Source organism: Aristolochia californica, unplaced genomic scaffold (genome assembly GCF_029961685.1).
Source record: "Aristolochia californica isolate CCGP_79_NKW_82.1479 unplaced genomic scaffold, dmAriCali1.0.hap1 SCAF_12, whole genome shotgun sequence".
NCBI lineage: Eukaryota > Viridiplantae > Streptophyta > Magnoliopsida > Piperales > Aristolochiaceae > Aristolochia > Aristolochia californica.
Genome location: NW_027181793.1, coordinates 21,296,715 through 21,320,279, shown reverse-complemented (window position 1 = coordinate 21,320,279; position 23,565 = coordinate 21,296,715). Strand labels below are relative to the sequence as shown.

Genomic DNA, 23,565 nt, shown 5'->3' with positions numbered 1-23,565 from the left:
ATTTATACATTAGACAGATCGACTTACTACGAGCATTTCAGCATCTAGCATTTGCAGTAATTATCCTTCACAATAAAAAATATCTATTTAAATAATGTCTACGAAATATATTTAATATCTACAACAAACCAAGATTAACTATTTAATTATTGTTGAGTTGCAACATTTAAATACTTACTCTGAGATGCTGAAAGCAAAAAGATGCCTCACACGTCCAACTTTTAAGTCACTCATTCAAATCTTCACAGCCATTGCTTACATCCTTTCATCTATAGGAATGGCTTGAATACTTGAAGCCCTAGCTGTTAAGTAATGGGTTGGGAAACCCTCCCCATGGAACTCATCTGGAAATGGGTCAGGGGGTATTTGAATTTCATTATTTCCTTCAAGCATCTGAATCACTTTTCTCATAGTGGGTCAGTTAGTGGGAATGTGTTGAATGCACCAAAGACCCACCATGCACATCTTTTTCTGAATCTTCTCTTCTCCTTCTCCTTCTTCATTTCCGTCTCCTTTTCCATCTCCATCTCCTCCTTCTATTTGTCCTTCATTTACCATTGCTTCAATTGCACTCACTTTCTAAATCATAGATTTCACTTTTGGATCACGTATCCCTGCCTTCTTGAATACCCAATCTAGAAAATTAGCTTGGGTAGTATTTTCCTCACTCGAATCATTGTACTTCATTCTTCCTGCCATTTCTAAAAGAAGCATCCCATAGCTAAACACATCAGACTTGTCTGTTATCGGTCCGTAGGCCTTTGTCCAAATCTCTGGTGTAGCATATCTTGGTGTCCCCGGAGCATGTGTGAATGATAAATGGTTGTTATCTTCATCGATAAGTCGAGCCAATCCGAAGTTTGCTACTGTGCCTGTCAAGTTGGAATCAATTAAAACGTCATGAGGCTTAATATCTAAATGTAAGATCTTGTTTATGCATCCTTCATGCAAGTACAATATCCCCCTAGCAGTCTCCACTGCTATATTGTGCATTTGTCGGGAGGTGAGACTCCACCCACCTTCTTTGCCTTCTTTTTGATCTATTGATCCCTTCTTATAATAAATATAATTATCCAAAGAACCCTTTTCTATGAATTCATAAACCAATGCTTTATTATTGTCTAGGGCACAATAATCGACTAAAGCCACCAAGGAAGAAGAGATGAGGGAAGAAGGAGACCGAGAGAGGGAAGGGAGCGGAAGAGAGTGAAAAAAAAAATTTGACGAGGGTTCGAGTCGTCCTGCCCACTTCATTTAGATGATTCACAATATATTACGAAATATGGAATCCATATATTAAACCGTGAAGATGATTTTTGGGTTCATCTGATTCATCAACATGAATTAGATGTTGATGCTCCATTAACGACATCACGAGATGAACTGAGTAATGCGGCTGAAGTTCATCTCCTGTGTCAAGTTGATTAATCCCCCCTCAGGATTTCGACATGAACATGATCTCTGATTTATTCCTTGTTTTTACTTCAATCTGCTCACAAGTTCTCAGTTCATTCTTAAAGACTCCAATTCTCTCACAAGGTAATCGGTAGAAAAAAATTTTGAATTGTTTGAATATTTGCCATTTTAAGGTGAGCTAAAAGGTAGTTTCCCCTAGCTTTGGTGTCTTTCCAAATGTATGAGTTACTATTTTCCATATATCTAGGACAAAAGAACATTTAAAAGATGTGGGTGCCCCTCTTAAAAGGGAAGCTTCCCTGGAGAGGAAGCTTCGTAGAAAGAATTTATGTTTTGGGAGATATCCGAATTCCCATATAAAAATAATTATATGTAAGTTAATTTTTATAAATAAATAACCCTAGCCTATTTAAATTTTATAGGTTAAATAAGTTAATTTTTCTATATTTGTAAGTTTTGATAACTTAAATGGGTAATTATATTTTTTTATCAGTGACATTCTTAGATGGCCCGAAAAAACCCTCTAATAAACCTACCTTCTTGTTAAACTCTCCCTCCCTATATGAAACCCTTTTTCCCTTGATTGACAAAAAATGAAATTAGTATTGAAACCTGGTTCACAGAAGATCAAACTCCTGAATTTGTTTCCTTATTCTCCTAGTGAAAAGAGAATGGTTTCGTTCTTCTCATAGAGTGAGTCTATTCACCTCTCTTGCAGAACTACAAGAAATTTGACTTTTATAGCGACTTTTTTCCCAAGAAAAGCCTACTTTTCCCCCAAAAAAGTATTCTCAATGAATTTTTTTGCCAATAAAAACCTGCAAAAAAATTAATTGTCAAAAAATGAATTGCATTGACAATAATTAGCCATTTCTTGGTGATTCATTTTGCCAAGAATACTTTTCTTAGTGAAATTATTTCACAAAATTTTTTTTGAGACAAACTAATTATGACATGAATTAATTTCAATTTCTTAAAATGTATTCTTGGTGAAATAATTTTTTAGAGAAATTTTTTTAATTTTTAAAATTATTTTATTTTTTTATGAAAATTAAAAAATTATCATTCAAATTATTTCTCCGAGAATAGGTTTATGGTGAAATAGTTTTTTTGAGAATATTTTTTATGACTACGTAATTTCTCTTTGAGAATAGTTTTGTGATAAAATTGTTTCACCAAGAATAGTTTTTATGGTGAAATAATTTCTCCAAGAATAATTTTTTATAATTGTATGTTTTTTACTATTTCCTATTTACACGTGTAATATATTTAATATAAATAAAATATAAAAATTGAATTAAATGAAAATTTTATATTTATATGATTGAATATATACAAAATGAGTACAAAATATAAACAAAAAATATAAAAAGGATATTTAAAGATTATATCAAAGTCCAAAAATTTAAACTCAAAAATTGTTATGATGAAAGACCATGGTCTACTTGGGTACTATGAAGATGATCCAAAATTATAGGAAAGAGTAGCTATTACACGAGAAGCTAACAAACTCATCCTATACTCTAAACGATAGGAAGGGGGTGCACCAAAACCCTTCTCATAACCAACTCTTACACCCATCACCTGATCATATATAGCGTGTACACCTGCAACTCGGGCCTCCAAGACTCAAATGTTCACCAGTTCTTGTTAAAGTTGTATATAGAGATTAATAATTTATCTTAATTATAAAATAAAAAAATGAAATGCATAATACTAACATGGACAACTTTATTTTCCTTAGATGTCCATCCATTAGCTTGTCTAGAGTGTTTTTTTTTTAAAAGTCAACTTTGTTGACCTCACCCTACAAACATAACATTAAAATAAGTTACGTCAATAAACCTTATAAGGAAAAAAATATCAACAATATTATAAATACCGTCTCATAGTGTACCTACACAAAAAACATTGACCCACATGTATGCTGAATTTCTTGTTGTCGAGCATTTTCATATTTGATTTGTGATCTTCTCTGGGGAAAACAAATGACTCGTACACATTTCTATGTAATTTTTAGTACTATAAATAAAAAAAATAAAATAAAATACATGATAATTACCGTCACTGAAGACTTTCCAATATATATAATCCCAATCATCTAGGGGACACCCAAGAAATGGATTCTAAATTGCCACCTCAAAATCCCTAAATTTTTGGAACCACTTGTGTTGTTTAGAGCGATAATCCTTGAACACATGGCCCCAAGTCGATTTACAAACATGTCTAACATATTTGTAATTAAACAATCAACTGCAAATTTGTCCTCGATTAAGTTGATAGAACAACACAAGATATGATCCCACTATACCTTAAACACGTAATCAACAAGGCAAAATAAATAAAGTGGAATTACCTAGATCATGTCAAACATTTTAGAAAAATATTCATCTTTGTAAGACTTGAACTTATCACCTTGTTCGGTGCATGCCTCCTATGAAAGCATCGATGAAGCAGGTGAACTCACTATTATGTAAATTCATTGGGTGTCCATAGCCTGGTGGAATAGTGATCTCTAGCTTATCCAAGCCCCTGCAAGGGCTGCACCCTCAACTATACGAGGGTTGCAGTATAGATGGCTAATACGTGGAAGGCTCTGGTGATTAAGTCCTCATTAAAAATATCTGTTATCAATACTTTATACCAGTAACATGAAACAAACTATTCAAATTAACAAAATAAATGTTACAAGGGGACCACTACCTGAGAGTCGTGCACCATCAGGGGTCTCAAAACTAGAATCATGGCTTAGGCAGATACATGCCTTCATCTAAGAATAAGGTGGGCGGTCTTGCTCTGATAGTCATGACTCAAGCTACTATGGACGGGGTTGTTGTGGAGACTATTTTGATGACTGAGATAAAATGTAAGACCTTCTACGTGACATGCTAGTGGATCACACAATTGATTACTATAATTAAATTGAGTAGTAATAAAACCAAACATAAAAGGTCTAAATTGTCTATTATTAGGATTAATAATTGTAATATTACATGTACATCTAATATTTGTCATTCCCAAATTAATCTTCATCTTGCCCGCTTTCTTTGTCTGAATACTTGTCTTCTTCTCCAACTTCATCTTCATCTTATCATCTTCTTCATCCCATTCGTCTTCTTCTTCTTACTCGTCCTCATGTTCTTCTATTTCATAGTTTTTCTTGCCCTTGATCATCTTCATTAACAAAAAAATTATGTCTTAGTTGTGTTGCATGTGTTCAAGCAAATCCTCCCATAATGAGCACGAATGTAAGTTCATGTAGAATATCATTCTGACCAGCACTACCACTTCATCATCTTTTTGGTCATTATGAAGTCATCCAAAGGACACATCCTATTGGTAAGCTTATGCATCCTCAGTGGTGGTGTTTTATTGCTCTAAAATATCATACACATTTAGATTTACCACTCTTTTTACGATATGCCATGGACACATGTGCAAGAGCTATTAATGCTACTGAGCCTCTCATTTATTTTGATGTCATTTCTTCAATTACTTATATCAAACTTGTTGAAGAGTAGGTATGAAAGAGTTTCACATGATTGTCACAACACGAAGTCTCACTAAGCTATAATTAATATAGTAATGTCTTACAGGAGTCTCATAGGAAGTGGTCTCACATAAGAGTCTCAGTTAAAGATGTTTTAGTTATGTTAGTCTTCTATTTATATTCAGTTGTTTAATTATTTTAGGACTTACCTTTTAGTGTTTAACTTAGGTATAACTAGGAAAATGGTAGTTTAATTGTAATTGGATTCTACTTGTTTCCTCTATTCTAAATAAAATCTCATTGTACCCAAATTACAATAAGTCAATGCAATTTTTCTCTTTTCCAAAAATTCAACATGGTATTAGAGCGGGTTCTATGAGTTGACTCAGTCAACCCACAGAGATAATATGATCGTTTTCTGATTTATCATCTCTAGTAATTTAGGTTCATATTCTACCTTTTTTCTACCTTTCTTTTTCATGTACTTGTTATTTCCTTAGTATTTTCACCTTCATACTAAAATTTTCATAGTGAAAATTACATATTAATAGAAACAACTTTGAATCTACTTTCCAACTCAAAAAGAATTTTGGTAATCTCATTTTTATACAAAGAGAAATCTATATCTGAAGCAAGAAAGGTCAAACAACAAGAGAGGTTAGAGCAACAACAACAAAAAAACTCAATTTTTGAGCCATTTTAAGTCATCAAGAATAAGACTTTATATGGAAAGTTATATGTCAAAATAAATATTTGTAATTATATTTTCTAACCTATTAAACTAATTCTCAAAATTAAGTTTCTAGAGGGAGATCAATTTTGAAAGGGTCAATGGTCATTCTGGTCAAAGAAGAAAGAGTACTCAATTCAGCCAGATTGTAGAGTGCAAAATTTATTAGATTTTTCTCTAAAGGAAATATGTTTATAAAAGAATATTATTCTTAAATGAAATATATCAAATTCTAGTTTTAGAAGGACCAACTTTCATGTCAATCTAATCTATACTGAAGAAGATATTTTAATTGAAGTTAGGAAGGGTAATATTCTAGAATAAAGCAAATCAAGTGGCTATAAAAGATTCAAGAATGAAGATTTTTATGTCAAATTGGGTATCAAATTAAAGATCTTTGAATCTAGTTTCTTTATCAATAACTTTTTTTGTGATTCTAAGCCATACTTATTGAGATATCAATATCCAAAGAACCAAAGGTTAGTTATGTTGAAAATTTCTCCTTTTCCTATTTTCTCTCCATGCATTGAAGTGAATTGAGTGTCTTTTTCTCCTAGAACCTTAGTTTTTTAGGCAAATGTTTCTTCTAATAAAAGATTCTTGATCAACCTTAATCTTTCCATGATGTGCTCGTTTAAGGTATCGGTATCCTACTTTGAAGCTATTTTTTATTTTTTGTGTTTTTGTTACTTGCTTGTGTATCTTCCATATTATCATCTCTAAAAAATTGTGGTCCCCCTCAAATTAATTAAGTTCTACCATTATAGTCTCCTCTTTTTTTTTTTTTTTTTAAAAGGTCACATTCTAAATTTGTTTGGAAATATGAATGTTGCATAGTCGCTTCCTTCCTGTTAAAGTTGTTTTCCTCTAGTATTTCTTCAATTTATTCTGTTGTGTTTTCATCACTTCAGAGCAATACCTAGACCCACTACCTAAAAAGTATAGGAGCGTACCTAACATCCAACTTGAGTCATGTCTTTTGTTCTTCACCCAAGAGGTGATTTATATTTGAGTTACCCTTAAAAAGTGAATAGTTTCTTTATTGTGCCCAAGCAACGTAATTTTTTTCATGTTAAGTAAAAGATCAAATGGGTTTCTTGTATAAAGAGGATTTGCATTTCAGCATCTTGCATTTGCAGCAATCAGAAGTTTGCCATCATCAACTTATTGGACAAATGGTTACAATTCCATTATTGCTGAGTTGCAACATTTAAATACATACTCTGAGATGCTAAGTGCAAAAAGATGCCTCACTAGTCCAACTTTCAGGTTACTCATTCAAATCTTCAATGCCATTGGAGTGCTTATAGCCTTTCATCTTCAGCACTGGCCTGAAAACATGAAGCCCTAGCTGTGGAGTTATAGGTTAGGAAACCCTCCCCATTGAACTCATCTGGAAATGGGATAGGGGGTATTTGAATTTCATTATTTCCTTCGAGCATCTGAATCACTTTCCTCATGGTGGGTCGGTTTGTGGGAATGTGTTGAATGCACCAAAGACCCACCATGCACATCTTTTTCAGAATCTCCTCTTCTTCTTCTTCTCCTTCTCCTTCTTCTATTTGTCTTTCATTTACCACTGTTTCAATGGCACTCATTTCCTGAAGTATTGTTTTCACTGTTGGATCATGTATCCCGCCTTCTTGAATACCCAATCCGGAAAATTAGCTCGGCTAGTGTCTTCCTCAGTCAAATCACTGTTCTTCCTTCTTCTAGCCATTTCTAAAAGAAGCATCCCATAGCTATACACATCAGACTTGTCTGTTATCTGTCCGTAGGCCTGTGTCCAAATCTCCGGTGCAGCATACCCTGGTGTCCCTTGAGCATGCGACAATGATAAATGGCTGTGATCTTTCTCCATAAGTCGAGCCAGTCCGAAGTCTGCCACTTTGGCTATCAAGTTGGAATCGATTAAAACGTTATGAGGCTTAATATCTAAATGTAAGATCTTGTTACTGCATCCTTCATGCAAGTACAATATCCCCCTAGCAGTCTCCACTGCTATATTATACAATTGTCGGGAGGTGAGACTCAACGCATGTTCTTTGCCTTCTTCTTGATCTTCTGATCCCTTCTTATCATAGATATATTTATCCAAAGAACCCTTTTCTATGAATTCATAAACCAATGCTCTATTATTGTCTTGGGCACAATAACCGAGTAGATGTAAATCTCCCTGATTTCAGAGAGGTTTTTCAGTATATTCAAAACTCTCGCTTCCAATTTACAGTTTCCGTAGGGTTTTAGAAACCCTATTCGAAAAGGAAGATGAAGGCAGAAATTACAAGTATGCCCTTGGACCAGAATTTACAAGTATGCCCTTGGACCAAAGAAAAAGACACATATGCCCCTTTACATATACATATTTACATTAACAAACCCCCCCCCCCCCCCCCCCTCAAACTTATGAAGGGGCAAGTAACAGAAGTTTGCCTACGAGATGATGAAAATGAGCAACTGGATGCGATTTGGTGAAGACGTCCGCAAGTTGAGATGTGGAGGAAACATGGGGCAAGGTGAGAGAGCCTTGTAAGTAGTGATGCCGCACAAAGTGACAATCAATCTCAATATGTTTTGTACGCTCATGAAAAACCGGATTCTTGGCAATCTGAATGGCACTTTGATTATCACGAAACATAGGGGTAGCAGACAGTTGAGGAAAGCCAAGTTCTTCAAGTAAGCGGCGAAACCAAATTAACTCAGCAGCAGTGGTGGCCATAGCCCAATATTCTGCCTCGGCAGAAGAGCGAGAGACTACAGATTGTTTCTTACTTTTCCAAGCCACCAAAGAATTCCCAAGAAAGATACAATACCCAGTAGTAGATTTGCGATCTGTCGGATCACCAGCCCAATCAGCATAAGAATAACCAGAGAGAACCAAATCAGAGGTGGAAGACATAAGTAAGCCATGATACACAGTGCCACGTAAGTAGCGTAAGATACGGAGAACTGCTGTCCAATGAGTGGTACAGGGGGCGGAAGCAAACTGACTAACCACATGAACAACATAGGTAATATCAGGACGGGTTACCGTCAAGTAAATTAGGGACCCAACTACCTCTCTGTATCGGGTAACATCTGACAACAAGTCACCATCTGTAGGGCTAAGGCGATGATTGAGTTCAATGGGAGAATCCACAATCCTATCATCTGTCAATCCTGCTCGACTGATCACTTCAAAGATGTATTTGGATTGAGACAAAATATAACCTTCAGGAGAATAGGCAACCTCAATACCCAAAAAATACCGTAAATACCCAAGATCCTTCGTTTCAAAGAGAGTGTGAAGGTGTCGTTTAAGGTCGGCAATGCCAGCTTCATCATCACTAGTCACAATCATATCATCAACATAAAGAAGGACCACAATATGCCCCACAACAGTTTTACGAATGAACATGGCAGAATCATAGTTGGAAGCAACAAAGCCAAGCCGGATCAAAGAGGAACTAAACTTCGCAAACCAAGCACGGGGAGCTTGTTTGAGACCATATAAAGCCCGTCGAAGGCGGCAAACATAACCAGCAGGATGAGGAAGACCTGGTGGTGGCCGCATATATACCTCCTCGGTCAAATCACCATTTAAAAAAGCATTTTTAACATCCATTTGATGAAGATGCCATTTTTGAACCCCTGCAATAGAAATCAAGGTGCGAATAGTCTTCATTTGAGCAACTGGAGCAAAAGTCTCATCATAATCAAGTCCTTCTGTTTGTGAGAATCCTTTTGCAATTAACTGAGCTTTGTAGCGCTCAAGTGTACCATCAGATTGAGTTTTGATTTTGAAAATCCATTTACAGCCAATAGCATGCTTACCGGGAGGAAGTTGAACCAACTCCCAGGTACCTGTTTGGTGCAGGGTTGTGAGCTCATCATTAATAGCTTGTCGCCAATTTGCATCGGATACAGCTTCCTTGTATGACTTAGGCTCAACAAAAGAATGAATCTTAGACAAAAAGGTTAGATAGGGTGAAGAGAGCACATAGGAAGAGGGACTATACCTCTGAGGGGGACGGCGAACACGAGTGGAAACTCGAGGGGTGGCAAGATGCGGATCACCAGAGTCCAGAGAGTCGAGAGGGAGAGGTGCCATAGGAGAAGGTAAGTCAGTACCTGCATGTGACTGTTGTGAAGGCATAGTAGAGGAGACCTCCGGATGGAGGGGTGAGTCAGTGGACGGATGGTGAATGAGTAACTGGTCATCATGGGGCTCATCAGGCACAAATGGATCAATGTGTAACAATTCTGTATTATGCAAACCAAGAGTAGACAACGGAATCCGAAAGTAACAGAACTGTTCCAAAAACTTAACATTGCGAGAAACAAAAAGTCTACCAGACTCAGGATGATAACATCGGTATCCTTTTTGACCAAACCATAACCTAGAAACACACACAATGCAGATTTGGCAGACAATTTAGTGCGATAGGAAGGGGGTAATAAAACAAAGCAGGCACAACCAAAAACTCACAAGTGATCATAGGTAGGACGAACACCATACAACCGTTCAAAAGGAGAGATACTGCCAGAAACAAATGACGGAATTCGATTTATCAAATAAGTGGCAGTATGAAGGGCTTCCCCCCAAAATTCAGAAGGGACAGAGGCATGGAGCAGTAAAGAGCGAGCAGTTTCAATAAGATGACGATGTTTACGTTCTGCAACACCATTTTGTTGAGGTGTATAAGGACAAGACAACTAATGAATAGTGCCCTCAGACTTCAAAAAATCATTCAATAAAGATGACATATATTCACCACCCGAATCAGAGCGAAAAAATTTTATGTGAGTGGAAAAATGGGTTCGCACCATAGCACAAAATTAAACATAAATAGAATAGAAGTCTGATTTCCTATGCATAAGAAATATCCAAGAGAAACGAGTAAAATCATCGACAAGCAATGCATAATAGCGAGCCCCACCTTTTGTGGATACAGGTGCGGGTCCCCAAACATCAGAGTGAACAAGATCAAAGGGAGAGGAGGTAACTGAGTAACTCAATGTAAAGGGTAAATGACATTGTTTGCCAAGATTACAACCAACACAATCACGAAGAGGGGAAGATTTAATAGTAGAGTCTAACATATTGTGTTTAATCATAAACTGTAAACGAGAAGCAGAGACATGTCCTAAACAAGTATGCCATAAGTAAAAAGAGTTATCTACAAAAAGTAAATCTTGCAACATGGATTGAACTGAAAAACTAGACACCTGCAAAGATACTGGCAATTTCAAATCATCAAGCAAGTAAAGATCACCTTCTCTATGGCCTATCCCAATCTGCCTCCCGAACTGGCGATCCTGTATAAGACAATGATCAGAAGCAAAGGTAATGGTGAGACCCAAATCAGTAAGTTTGCCAATTGAAAGAAGGTTAACAGCTAGATGGGGAACATAGAAAACATTAGATAAAGACCAAGTAGGGTGAGTGACAGTTCCAACCGAGGCTAGTGGCATGGGAGAGCCATTAGCCGCTTGGATGTTAACTGGGTGAGAAGGCTTAACACAATCATGTAAAAGAGACAAGTGGGGTGTCATATGGTGTGTGGCTCCAGAATCTAAGATCCATTTATGAGTGTCACTGGAGCCAGCTAAACAAGACATACCTGTATGAGATGCAAATTGAGTACTGAGAGCAGACGACTTGCCAAGAATGCGAGTGAGCTCGACAGCTAATGATGAGAGGTCAGACGTAGAATCACTGCTAGTGGGAGCTGGGGCAGAAGATGCATCTGAACTATCCAAAGATCCAATGGCAGCAGATGGACGAAAACCTTTATGCGGAGGTGGACGATTGAAGGCATGATGTGGTGCAGATTTGAAATGGCCTTGATTGTGACGACTAGAGGCATGATGTTGTGAAGGTTTGACATTGCCTTGAATTTTATTGTTGCTTTGCAGTGAGGGACACTGGTGTTTCCAATGACCTTTACCATGACAGTAGGAACATTCATCTTGTGGAATTGGCACTTTTGGCTTCCCTGATGATTGATGAGTAGGAAAGTGTGTTCCAGAACCAAGTATGCCCCCTGATGACTGAGTATGAGAGTGTGTTCCAGAGACCAGTACGTGTGACATATCTGGTGATGATGTCTTACTGGAAGAAATCCCACCTAAAGACCTCAATCGTGTTTCTTCAGCCAACAATTCAGATACAGCTGCAGACAAGGTGGGTAGCGGAGCTCTATGGATCATAGATCCTCGTATCAGTTCAAAATCATTGCGAAGAGCCATAAGAAAGTCGATAAGCTTGCGATCATCACATGCTCGGGTATATTCAGGGAGCTTCCAAAAGGAGGGTGGATCCATCATATATAGTTGATCCCACAGAGGAGTCATAAACGAGTAAAATTCTTGAATTGTACGATCACCTTGCTTAGCAGACTGAAGTTCTGTCTCAATTTGATACCTTTTGGCAAAGTTTGTCTGTTCATACAGAGTTTCCAAATAGTCCCATATTTCTTTTGCAGTCTCATACTTCAACAGTTGCAAACTGATAGACTGATCCACTGAGTTGTTGATCCAAGTGATGATCTTTGCATTATTAGTCAACCACTTCTTATTTTCTTTGATGAAGTCAATGGATGTAGGTTCTGGAGCAGTAATACTTCCATCAATGTAATCCCAGAGGTCTTTTCCAATTAGAAAATTTCGCATCACAAACTTCCAGAGTGAGTAATTACTCCCATTTAACTGGACAGAAATGACCTTCATATCCTGACTAATTGAATCCATATATAGGTAATTCCAAACTGAAACCAGCTCTCAGCCCAGCCACTATAAGCACCTTCCCTCACAAACACAAATCTATGTCACAGTTTCTCAAAAATTAATATTACTAGGACTTCAAGCAACCACCAATAGAGGTATGTCCGAAACCCACTCTAAGACCCCAAAATCAACCAATTTCAATGTTAAACCTACTGCAGGAATTTTTTAAAATTCCACGAGTCCGTAATGCCTTCCACGGATAGAAATCGCACAGGTGAATACCAAAGGTCGACGAGACAGAGCAAACAAGTTGTAAATATCCGAGAAATGGAGAGGAACCAACCTTTGAGGGCGCCGAAACGAGGATTCAACCCACGATAGAGCGTGTTCGGGGCCGGCGAGATGTCTTTAAGCACCAGGGATCACCAGGCGAGGAGCAGACGACCGGCGCGACAACATTAGACGAACATAACGAGCACAAACCGAGCAAAATAAAAAAAATTCGAGTGCGAGAGCAACCAAACCACCTTAGACTGAAAAATCGAAGCGAAATCGCGCGATTTCCTGCTCTAATACCATGTAAATCTCCCTGATTTCAGAGAGGTTTTTCAGTATATTCAAAACTCTCGCTTCCAATTTACAGTTTCCGTCGGGTTTTAGAAACCCTATTCGAAAAGGAAGAGGAAGGCAGAAATTACAAGTATGCCCTTGGACCAGAATTTACAAGTATGCCCTTGGACCAAAGAAAAAGACACATATGCCCCTTTACATATACATATTTACATTAACAGTAGAGCCACCAAGTGTTGATGGTGAATTGTCCCAACAGTTGCAACTTCATTCATGAACTGCTTCTCTTTCTGCTCCGATCGCTTCAAGAGCTTGACTGCAACAGTTCCAGTTCCTTCAATGAACCCTTTGTAGACACTCCCAAATCCTCCTTCCCCAAGCTTTGTGGAGAAATTGGAAGTGAACTTCTTTATTTGAGAGTAAGAGTACCTTGTAGGTGAAATCCCATCAATCACCTTTTCATCGTCGATTTTGCTTTCTCCTTTCCTCCGGATCACACACAAGATCACTGCTGTTGCAGCTGCAACCAGAACTACTACTGATGCAGAAGCAATTATAGCTGCACACAGTGTGAAGGGAGCTTATCATCAAATTTAGTTTTCCGCTGGAAATATATTATAAGTTAACCCGTTGAACAATTTATTAAAAATTGAAGGGTGTAATTGTTCTTGTATCACGAAGGGAATACTTCCATACATCAGTAATAGAATGGATATTAAACATAGACTGATTAATCAGTCCTTGTTATAAAACCTTATTTAGTTGTCCTAACACAGAGGGAGAAGCCTGAAAGTCACACTTTGGGACTAGAGTTTCAAAACATTCTTTTGTTAGAGACGTGAAAAAACTGAGTTTACCTGCAGTAATCCTTGTGGAAATCTTGTGCTTTCTCTCCCTCGGAAACCAAGTCCTTAGGTCTTCGATCAATCCTAGAACAAAAAAAATATATACGTGTATAGATATGAAAACGATCAAGGGGCTAACTCTAGATTTTAGCTAATAAAATGAAGAAATTCCAGATTCATACCATCAGAGCAGTTCAACCGATGTGCGCTCGAAGCACAGAAGCACACGAACTCCTTATCTGGGCTCGACCCACACCACCCCCCAGTAGTCTCACAACTCCTGCAGGACGTCGACCTTGTGTACCGAATCATTAATCCCTCAGTCCTAAGGAAGCCTCTCAAATCTCTAATGGCGGTCACATTAACCTCCTTCCTTGTGAGAACAAAGAATCTCTCACACTCAGCGTAGTACATTTGTCGGCTGGTGAGACTGAACGCATCTTCTTTGCCTTCGTTTTAACCTTTTGATCCCTTCTTACCATAGATATATTTATCCAAAGAACCCTTTTCTATGAATTCATAAACCAATGCTCTAGTATTGTCTTGGGCACAATAACCGACCAGACCCACCAAATGTTGATGGTGAATTGTCCCAACAGTTGCAACTTCATTCATGAACTACTCTTTCTGCTCAGATCACTTCAAGAGCTTGACTAAAACAACTCCAGTTCCTTCAATGAACCCTTTGTAGACACTCACAAATCCTCATTCCCCATGCTTTGTGGGGAAATTGGGAGTGAACGTCATTATTTGAGTGTAAGAGTACCTTGTAGATGAAAACCCATCAATCAACCTTTCATCGTCGTTTTTGCTTTCACCTTTCCTCAGGATCACACACTAGATCACTGTTATTGCAGCCGCAACCAGAACTGCTACTAATGCAGAAATAAAAATAACTACACATGGTGTGAAGGGAGCTTATCATCAAATTTAACTTTCCACTGGAAATAGCTTGCCATAGTTAGAAGTCATATGAAGAGTGATCTTGTGAGATCAAATTTACTATCCTCTTTTAAAGTTTACTTGATTATAGGGACTATTTTATAAGTTAAACCGATTGAAAATTATTAATTATTGAAGGGTATAATTGTCCTTGTATCACGAAGGGAAGACTTCCATTCATCAATGATAGAATAGATATTAAACATAGACTAATTACGGTATCAAATTAATCAGTCCTTGTTATGAAACCTTATTTAGTAATCCTAACACAGAGGGAGAAGCGTGAAAGTCACACTTTGGGACTGGAAGTCACGATATATTGACTGTTGTTTTATTAAGGACAAAGAATTTCCTACTCCCAGCGATTCCCCAATTTCACAGGGAGAAATTCCTGCATTTTTGCTCCTTTCGTCTACTAAAAAAAGGGAAAAAAAGAAAAAGTGGAAAGAAGAAAAGGAAAAAATGAGAAGGAAAAGAAGGAAAAAATAAAATAAAAAAATGAGGAGGAAAAAAAGGAAGAATTTTTCCCAACATAAATGTGACATTCACCGGGAGAAATTCATTCCTTTTTGCGCTTCTTCGCTATAGGGAAAACGGAGAAGGAAAAGGAGAAAAAAAAAGGATAAAGTGAGGAAAGACAAGAAAGAAAAAATAAACATATGAGAAGAAGAATAAAAGGGCCAAAAGGAAAATGAAATAATGTAAAGAGGAAAAAGGAGAAGAAGGAGAAGAAGGAATAGAAGGGAAAAAAAGAAAAAAAGGAAGATTTTTTACCAAAGAAAATGGAAAATTCATTAGGAGATTCCTGCTCCCAAATAATTTCTCAATTTCTCTTGGAAAAATTCCTGCATTTTTTTCTCTTCTCTTCTATAGGGAAAAAGGAGAAGAAGGAAAAAGAGGGAAAAAGAAAAAAAAGGAGGAAATAAGGGAAGAGTTTTTCCCACTGAAAATGGGATATTCGCTAGGAGAGAATACTAGGAGAGGGTACTCTCTTCTAGAGAATTTCCCAAGAGAATTTCCTGTATTTTTTCTCTTCTCCTCTAAAGGGAAAAACAATAAGATGAAAAAAGAGGAGAAAAAAAAGGAGAAAAGGAGAAGGAGGAAAAGAAGGGAAAAGGAAAAATAGGAGGAGAAGAAAAAAAATAAAGAAAAAATCAAAAAGGGAAAAAATGAAAAGTGTGAAGAAAGAAGGAGAGGAAAGAAAAAAAATAAAAGGATCAAACAAGGAGAAGAAAGAAAAAGGAAAGGGAAAAGAATTTCCCAAATTCGTTGGGATAGTTGTTTTACCTACTTCTTTGTCATTTTTTATTTAGCATCTAATATATATTTAAATAATTATATCTAAAAGAACCTTTGCAGTGAATTTACCATTTTGTTGAGAAAATTCTCCAAAAACTCATTCCCGTTGAATTGTAGGCTGCAACTCGAATGCATGATGCCGGAATGACTAGTAATAGTTAGTTAGTTATATGATGGTGAAATTGTTCCCGAGACTCTATCCGTCATAATGTGGGAGTTGGCCATGCTCGAAATCGTTACCTTAATTGTAATATAGGGGATGCTAAAGATAGGGCAAGTTACTAAAGTTGGCCGTGTTGTCCCTTCCCTCCAATTAAATGTCATTTTTCTTCAAATATTTTTAAATTTATTGGAATTTTTAAAATTTTCAACTTTCCCAACAAATTTAAATATTTACTAGCGAGAAGTCTCAAGGAATTGTCCAAATTCATTGGGTGAAAAGTTTTGCGAGAACAAGAAAATTTTCAGGGAACCTCTCACTCAACAAAGTTTAGAATTCGTTGGCAAAAGTTGCACTGCCAAAAAATTAATTTCGCCTCACCTAGAAAATTTTGAAATTCTCTAGGATAGGACTTTCTGCCAACTTATTAAATTTTGCTGGCGTGTTTTTTTGTTGGCATAAGTAGATTTTTTTGTAGTGTTTATTAAGTAATATATATTCCACGGAAACTTTCCATATGCAGTATATGTATTAGGCAAATTCTGAAAGATAAATCATTTTCTCTCTCAACATTTCTAGTGCACTATTTGGGGTGTAAAAGAAAATTCTTTTTCCTCGAAGGAGAGCTTTTGGTCCCAACAAATAGGGGTGGCATCGAGTCGAGCCGAGCTCCAACATACATTTATAAATTTTCAAAAAATACATATCAAATAAAATATATATAAATTTATGCATGCATTTTACATAAAATTGGGCATACGTTTTACATAAAATTGGTCATGGCCACTACTTACAATTGGGCATATATTTTACATAAAATTGGTCATGGCCACTACTTAAAATTGGGCATATATTTTACATAAAATTGGGCATAAGGGTGGCAACGAATCGAGCCGAGCCCGAACCTTCCTATGTTCGAGGCAACCTTGATTTAAATATTTCGAACTCGAGCTCGAGTCAACCCTAGCCTCGAGCCTAAAATTATAATCGAGCTCGAGCCTAATAATTTTAACCGAGTTCGAGCTTCAACTTACATTTAATACTCTGTATAAAATATATATCAAATAAATTATATATAACATTATGCATACATTTAAAAAAAAGAATGATAGTGGATGTTCGGGATTTAATCTCGATAATGGATTAGAACGCACCAATATTAATTTTTTTTACCCAAATATTGTCTAGCTTATTTTGTAATTTCTGAATCTTACCATAAATTTACTATGGCATCCTTAGTGCCCCTGGTTGAAAATTTATATTCTAGGAAAAACTAGAAATGTTTTTCCTAGGATACATATTTCCAAAAAACTTTAAATAAAATCCTATTAGTATTAGTGACTTACTAGAAAATTACAAAAAATATTTTAAATTTTTCTTAGGAAAGTTAAATGGATGTCTTATTGCCTCTTCCAGGGAAATAAATAAAAATTAATAATCAATCCAATATATTGTCATACTTATCAATAAATTTTTAATCAAATAAAATGTCAAATACAAAATTGCTATGAAAATTGCCTCATGCTAAAAGTATTACAGCATCAACTATCAAAAAATTATTCAAAAATTTTCTATAAGGCTTTCTAGCCCATCTTGGCAAAATCTTACTTAGAAAATTATATGATTTTTTTAATAAGAATTTCCAATTAGAAAAATGTTTCCAAAAAACATGAGGCACTAATAGTCCCTAGAAACGTATTTCTACTAAAAATGTCTTTTCAATATTTCTTGAAAAACCACTAATATGGCTCCATTTTTAATAAATTTTTATTACCAATACTACAAATAATTTTGTATGTCATGAAATTTATCTTTGTGATGGGTCAATTAAATTGAAAGGGCATTCTAGATGAGTTTTATTTACTTAAAAATCCATATTAATAACTGAGTCTTAATTAATAGGATCAAGTACATCTCCTTTACCTACTGCTCCCTGCTTTCATCTGGTTTCGACATTTCGGCCTCACAAATCACAAAGGCATGAAATACACTATAAGTTGTGAACAATATAAACTTTTAAACTAAGAACAAGATTTAAGTACAATGATTTAATAAAATGGCTCAATTGTACAAGGAAATATAAAAAAAATATTTCTCATGTATAAAAATATTTTTTTATAAAATAGTTTATATTTATTTTCCTCAATTTTCACTTTAATTATATTTTTAATTCATTTTAAAATTTTAAATATATATTTTAATCTTTTCCTTCACTCTTCTCCTCTTCTTGCTATTTTTTTCCTTTTCCTTTTGTCTATCAACTCTTATTTATTTTTTTTCCTTTTTCCCTCTCCTCCATTTTTTTCATTTTCCTTTTTTCCTTATTCTCCCATTTTTCCATTTTTTTCTTAATATTTTTATAAAATATTTTATATTTATTTTCCTCATTTTTCACTTTAATTATAATTTTAATTCATTTAAAATTTTTAATTTTTAATTTTTTCCTTCACTCTTCTCCTTTTTCCTACTATTTGTTTCCTTTTTCCTTTTGTCTTACAACTCTTATTTATTTTTCTTTTCCTTTTCTCTCTCCTCCTTTTTTTCATTTTCCTTTTTTACTTTTTTCCTTCCCTTATTTTTTCTTTGTTTTTATAAAATATTTATATTTATTTCCTCAATTTTCACATTAATTATAATTTTAATTCATTTAAAAATTTTAATATATATATATATATATATATATATATATATATTATTTTTCCTTCACTCATATCCTCCATTTTTTTATTTTCCTTTTTCATCCTTTTTTTTATATTTTTATAAAATAGTTTATATTTATTTCCTCATTTTTCATATTAATTATAATTTTAATTCATTTAAAAATTTTAAATATATATATTCCTTCACTCTTCTCCTCCATTTTTCTTTTTCGTTTTTTCTTTTTTTTTTTTTCCCTTATTTTTTCTTTATATTTTTATGAAAAAATTTATATTTATTTCGTCTTTTTTAACGTTAATTATAATCTTAATTCATTTTAAAATTTTAAAAATATTTTTTTTATTTTTTATTTTTTCCTTCACTCTTCTCCTTCATTTTTTCATTTTCTTTTTTTTCCATTATTGTCCCATGTTTTCTTTTTTTTCTTCTCTTATTTTTCTTTATTCCTTTTATTTTCCTTTTCTTTATTCATTTTCTCTTATTAGTCCCACATAGGTAAAAAGAGGAGAATGGCATGAGAGAAAGGCTTATAAAAGCCTAGTTAGAGGGGAGGCAAAACGTGTTTACCTTGATGGGGTGAATCGGTGGTGAGTTTTGACTCGATGATTCAAAACTCGGAGACATCTTGTCTCGAACTCGGCTTCTGGTTGTTGGGTCTTGTTAAATTAACGAACTAGTTCGCGAGCTTTCGAACCGAATTATGGTTCGTTTGAGCTCAGCTCGATAACTTAATCGAGCCTCGTTTGGATCTCAAACTTGGTTCGAGATCCAGAAAAATTGAATTGAATCGAGCGGTTCGCGAACCAGCTCGGTTCGATGCCACCCTTACCAACAACATAATTTTTTCGTGTTAAGTAAAAGATCAAATAGGTTTCTTGTATAAAAAGGATTTGTATTTTAGCGTCTAGCATTTGCAATAGTTAGCCTTCACAACAAACAATATCAATTTGAATAATGTCTTCGAAATAATATTTAATATCTGCCACAATCAGAAGTTGGTGATCATCAATTTATTGAACAAATGGTTACAATCACTTGTCGGCCTACATTAACAATTCCATTATTGCTGAGTTGCAACATTTAAATACTTACTCTAAGATGATGAGAGCAAAAAGATGTCTCACAAGTCCAACTTTTAGGTCACTCATTCAAATCTTCACGACCATTGGAGTGCTTACAGCCTATCATCTTCAGCACTCACCTGAAAACTTGAAGCCCTAGCTGTGGAGTAATAGGTTGAGAAACCCTCCCCATTGAACTCGTCTGGAAATGGGTCATGGGGTATTTGAATTTCACTATTTCCTTCAAGCATCTGAATCACTTTTCTCATGGGGGGTCGGTTTGTGGCAATGTGTTGAATGCACCAAAGACCCACCATGCACATCTTTTTCAGGATCTCCTCTTCTCCTTCTTCTCCTTCTCCTTCTCCTTCTCCTTCTCCTTGTTCTTCTATTTGTCCTTCATTTACCACTGTTTCAATTGCACTCACTTCCTGAATCATAGTTTTCGCTTTTGGATCATGTATCCCTGCCTTCATGAATACCCAATCTGGAAAATTAGCTCGGCTAGTATTTTCCTCAGTCAATTCACTGTTCTTTCTTCTTCTAGCCATTTCTAAAAGAAGCATCCCATAGCTATACACATCAGACTTTTCTGTTATCTGTCCGTAGGCCTGTGTCCAAATCTCCGGTGCAGCATACCCTGGTGTCCCTTGAGCATGCGACAATGATAAATGGCTGTGATCTTTATCGATAAGTCGAGCCAGACCAAAGTCTGCCACTTTGGCTGTCAAGTTGGAATCGATTAAAACGTTATGAGGCTTAATATCTAAATGTAAGATCTTGTTTCTGCATCCTTCATGCAAGTACAATATCCCCCTAGCAGTCTCCACTGCTATATTATACATTTGTCGGGAGGTGAGACTCAACGCATCTTCTTTGCCTTCTTCTTGATCTTCTGATCCCTTCTTATCATACATATATTTATCCAAAGAACCCTTTTCTATGAATTCATAAACCAATGCTCTATTATTGTCTTGGGCACAATAACCGAGTAGAGCCACCAAATGTTGATGGTGAACTGTCCCAACAGTGGCAACTTCATTCATGAACTGCTTCTCTGTCTGCTCCGATCGCTTCAAGAGCTTGACTGCAACAGCTCCAGTTCCTTCAATGAACCCTTTGTAGACACTCCCAAATCCTCCTTCCCCAAGCTTTGTGGAGAAATTGGAAGTGAACTTCTTTATTTGAGAGTAAGAGTACCTTGTAGGTGAAATCCCATCAATCACCTTTTCATCATCGATTTTGCTTTCTCCTTTCCTCCGGATCACACACAAGATCACTGCTGTTGCAGCTGCAACCAGAACTACTACTGATGCAGAAGCAATTATAGCTGCACACAGTGTGAAGGGAGCTTATCATCAAATTTAGTTTTCCTTTGGAAATAGCATGCTGAAGTCTGAAGTCATGTCAAGAGTGATCAAATTTACTATCCTCTTTAACTTTACTCGATTATAGGGACTATTTTATCAGTTAAATATATTATAAGTTAAACCGTTGGACAATTTATTAAATATTGAAGGGTGTAAACACAGTATCACGAAAGGAAGACTTCCATACATCAATAATAGAATGCATATTAAACATAAGACTGATTACGGTATCAAATTAATCAGTCCTTGTTATGAAACCTTATTTAGTTGTCCTAACACAAGAGGGAGAAGCGTGAAAGTCACAATTTGGGACTGGTGTTTCAAACACTCTTTTGTTAGAGACGTGAAAAAACTGCAGTTTACCTGCAGTAATCCTTGTGGAAATCTTTTGCTTTCTCTCCCTCGGTAACCAAGTCCTTAGGTCTTCGATCAATCCTAGAACAAAAAAAATATACGTGTATAGATATGACAACGATCAAGGGGCTAACTCCAGATTTTAGCTACTAAAATGAAGAAATTCCAAATTCATACCATCAGAGCAGTTCAACCGATGTGCGCTCGAAGCACAGAAGCACACGAACTCCCTATCTGGGCTCGACCCACACCACCCCCCAGTAGTCTCACAACTCCTGCAAGACGTCGACCTTGTGTACCGACTCCTGAATCCCTCAGTCCTAAGGAAGCCTCTCAAATCTCTAATGGCGCTCACATTAACCCCCTCCCTTGTGTGAACCATGAATTTCTCACACTCAGCGTAGTACTTGAAATCTTTACTGTAAAAACAGAAGTTATTGTTACCCGTACTGCGCCCCTTGCACTCCAAGCAGGAACTCGGCTGGAGACTGCCAGGCGGGGCCGAGCTGGGTCGCTGCGTGCAGTTGAGGTGGAAGCCTACCTTGTACTCATTAGAAAGGGTGAAGAGCGTTGTGTCCGTCACAAAGTTCTTCCTGGTTATGTGCCCACAGCCGAATAATGATTCGAAGGCGATCGGGAATGTGATCCCAGCTGCGTCGATGCTGAGGTTGCCTAGGAGGCGGGCGGGTTCTGCTAGAGGGACGCGTTTGCTGTAGAGGGCGATGTAGTCGTTGTTGACACAGGTGGTTCTCAGGTCAGGGAGGGCGCAGAAGCTTGAGAGGGAAAAAGGGTAGCGAAGGGAGACGTTGCCGCAGGAGGAAGTGCCGCAGAGGTTGTAGTAGTAAGCGGGGTCTGTGCTTGGTGGTGCTTCCTGTGACTGGCTCCATGAGAAGGAGAGAGTTACGAAGAGACTTGTGAAGAGGAAGAGGAATGGAGTTTCCATGTTGGGTATTGTAGCAATTGATTGCAGGATTCCAATGTTAGAACCTCTACAGAGTGGTGAAAAAAGAAAATGGGTAGGCAGCTGGGAACGAATAATTTGAGTTGCTTGGATCCATTTCTTCCTCAATCAAACCAAGCCAAAGACTGCAGAATAAATTAACCAGTTTTTTGTTGATATTGCTCCACTGAAAGATTAAAAAAAAAACAACATTTGTCAAACTCTTTGATTTTTCCATGTTCCTTGTGGCGTAACTCTAACGTCACCGCTGACAGCGGTGTGTGTCAAGTCGAACATAAAGTAATGAAAGAGAAGAAGGAACCAACCTGCAAGACTGAGTGAAGTCCATGGAAGAGGCAGGAAGACAAGCGACATAAAGTGGGACCCCGTCCATTAGAGCCCTTAAATTCTTTTGCAACAGTTGGAGGCGAAGTCTCGTATGGCAGCGGTCCAATATTCCTGTGAGACCAGATGCCTCGAGCGTCAGAGATTGGAGGCCTCATTTGACTTCATAAAGCTTTAAAATTCGCACTCATTGGAAACCTAAAAAATAATGAAATCGGGTAAATCTTCAGGATAACATGATAAAGATTATACACGTCTGAGAGAGAATTCAGGTAGACAAACTCATCCAGGTAAGTTGTTAATTGGAGGTTCCCATAGTATAGCGTTTGGGTTTACCTTTTGTTTTTTAATAACTTTTACTTTCCATCATATGTTTTATCTTAGATTCCAGTAAGCTTTCGACATGAACATGATCTCTGATTTTGTTCCTTATTCTTACTTCAATCTGCTCACAAGTTCTCTGTTCGTTCTTAAAGACTCCAGTTCTCTCACAAGGTAACCGGTAGAACAATCTTCTGAATTGTTTGAATATTTGTCATTTTAAGGTGAGCTAAAGGGTAGTTTCCCTTAGCTTTGGTGTCTTTCCAAATTTATGAGTTACTATTTGCCATATATCTAGGACAAAAGAACATTTAAAAGATGTGGGTGCCCTTCTTAAGAGGGAAGCCAGCTTATGG

At 36.5% G+C, this 23,565-nt stretch overlaps 3 protein-coding genes across 3 annotated transcripts; all 3 read right to left on the bottom strand.

Annotated features, from left to right (window-relative positions):
- Positions 1 to 579: 579 nt before the first annotated feature.
- LOC137946700 (LEAF RUST 10 DISEASE-RESISTANCE LOCUS RECEPTOR-LIKE PROTEIN KINASE-like 2.2) lies at positions 580 to 993 on the bottom strand. Its single transcript, XM_068793017.1, has one exon. The coding sequence runs from the start codon at positions 991 to 993 to the stop codon at positions 580 to 582; it is 414 nt and encodes a 137-aa protein (XP_068649118.1).
- A 12,130-nt stretch (positions 994 to 13,123) lies between these two features.
- LOC137946699 (rust resistance kinase Lr10-like) lies at positions 13,124 to 14,173 on the bottom strand. The gene is made up of 3 exons (XM_068793016.1): positions 13,942 to 14,173; positions 13,772 to 13,843; positions 13,124 to 13,473 (listed from the first exon to the last, which is right to left on the bottom strand). Exons 1-3 carry the CDS (start codon positions 14,171 to 14,173, stop codon positions 13,124 to 13,126), a joined length of 654 nt encoding a protein of 217 aa, XP_068649117.1.
- A 5,819-nt stretch (positions 14,174 to 19,992) lies between these two features.
- On the bottom strand, positions 19,993 to 22,546 carry LOC137946698 (LEAF RUST 10 DISEASE-RESISTANCE LOCUS RECEPTOR-LIKE PROTEIN KINASE-like 2.4). Its single transcript, XM_068793015.1, has 3 exons — positions 21,781 to 22,546; positions 21,613 to 21,684; positions 19,993 to 21,209 (listed from the first exon to the last, which is right to left on the bottom strand). The coding sequence occupies exons 1-3, from the start codon at positions 22,544 to 22,546 to the stop codon at positions 19,993 to 19,995; spliced, it is 2,055 nt and encodes a 684-aa protein (XP_068649116.1).
- Between the last annotated feature and the right edge of the window lie 1,019 nt (positions 22,547 to 23,565).

What these genes read in the sequence shown, in the direction of transcription:
- LOC137946700 (XM_068793017.1), bottom strand. Translation starts at nt 993, where the DNA reads ATGCACAATATAGCAGTGGAGACTGCTAGGGGGATATTGTACTTGCAT.
- LOC137946699 (XM_068793016.1), bottom strand. Translation starts at nt 14,173, where the DNA reads ATGTACTACGCTGAGTGTGAGAGATTCTTTGTTCTCACAAGGAAGGAG. An exon ending in TCGGTTGAACTGCTCTGATG is followed by an intron (nt 13,844 to 13,941) that starts GTATGAATCTGG and finishes TTTTTGTTCTAG; the next exon opens with GATTGATCGAAGACCTAAGG. An exon ending in TTCCACAAGGATTACTGCAG is followed by an intron (nt 13,474 to 13,771) that starts GTAAACTCAGTT and finishes CACTGTGTGCAG; the next exon opens with CTATAATTGCTTCTGCATCA.
- LOC137946698 (XM_068793015.1), bottom strand. Translation starts at nt 22,546, where the DNA reads ATGGAAACTCCATTCCTCTTCCTCTTCACAAGTCTCTTCGTAACTCTC. An exon ending in TCGGTTGAACTGCTCTGATG is followed by an intron (nt 21,685 to 21,780) that starts GTATGAATTTGG and finishes TTTTTGTTCTAG; the next exon opens with GATTGATCGAAGACCTAAGG. An exon ending in TTCCACAAGGATTACTGCAG is followed by an intron (nt 21,210 to 21,612) that starts GTAAACTGCAGT and finishes CACTGTGTGCAG; the next exon opens with CTATAATTGCTTCTGCATCA.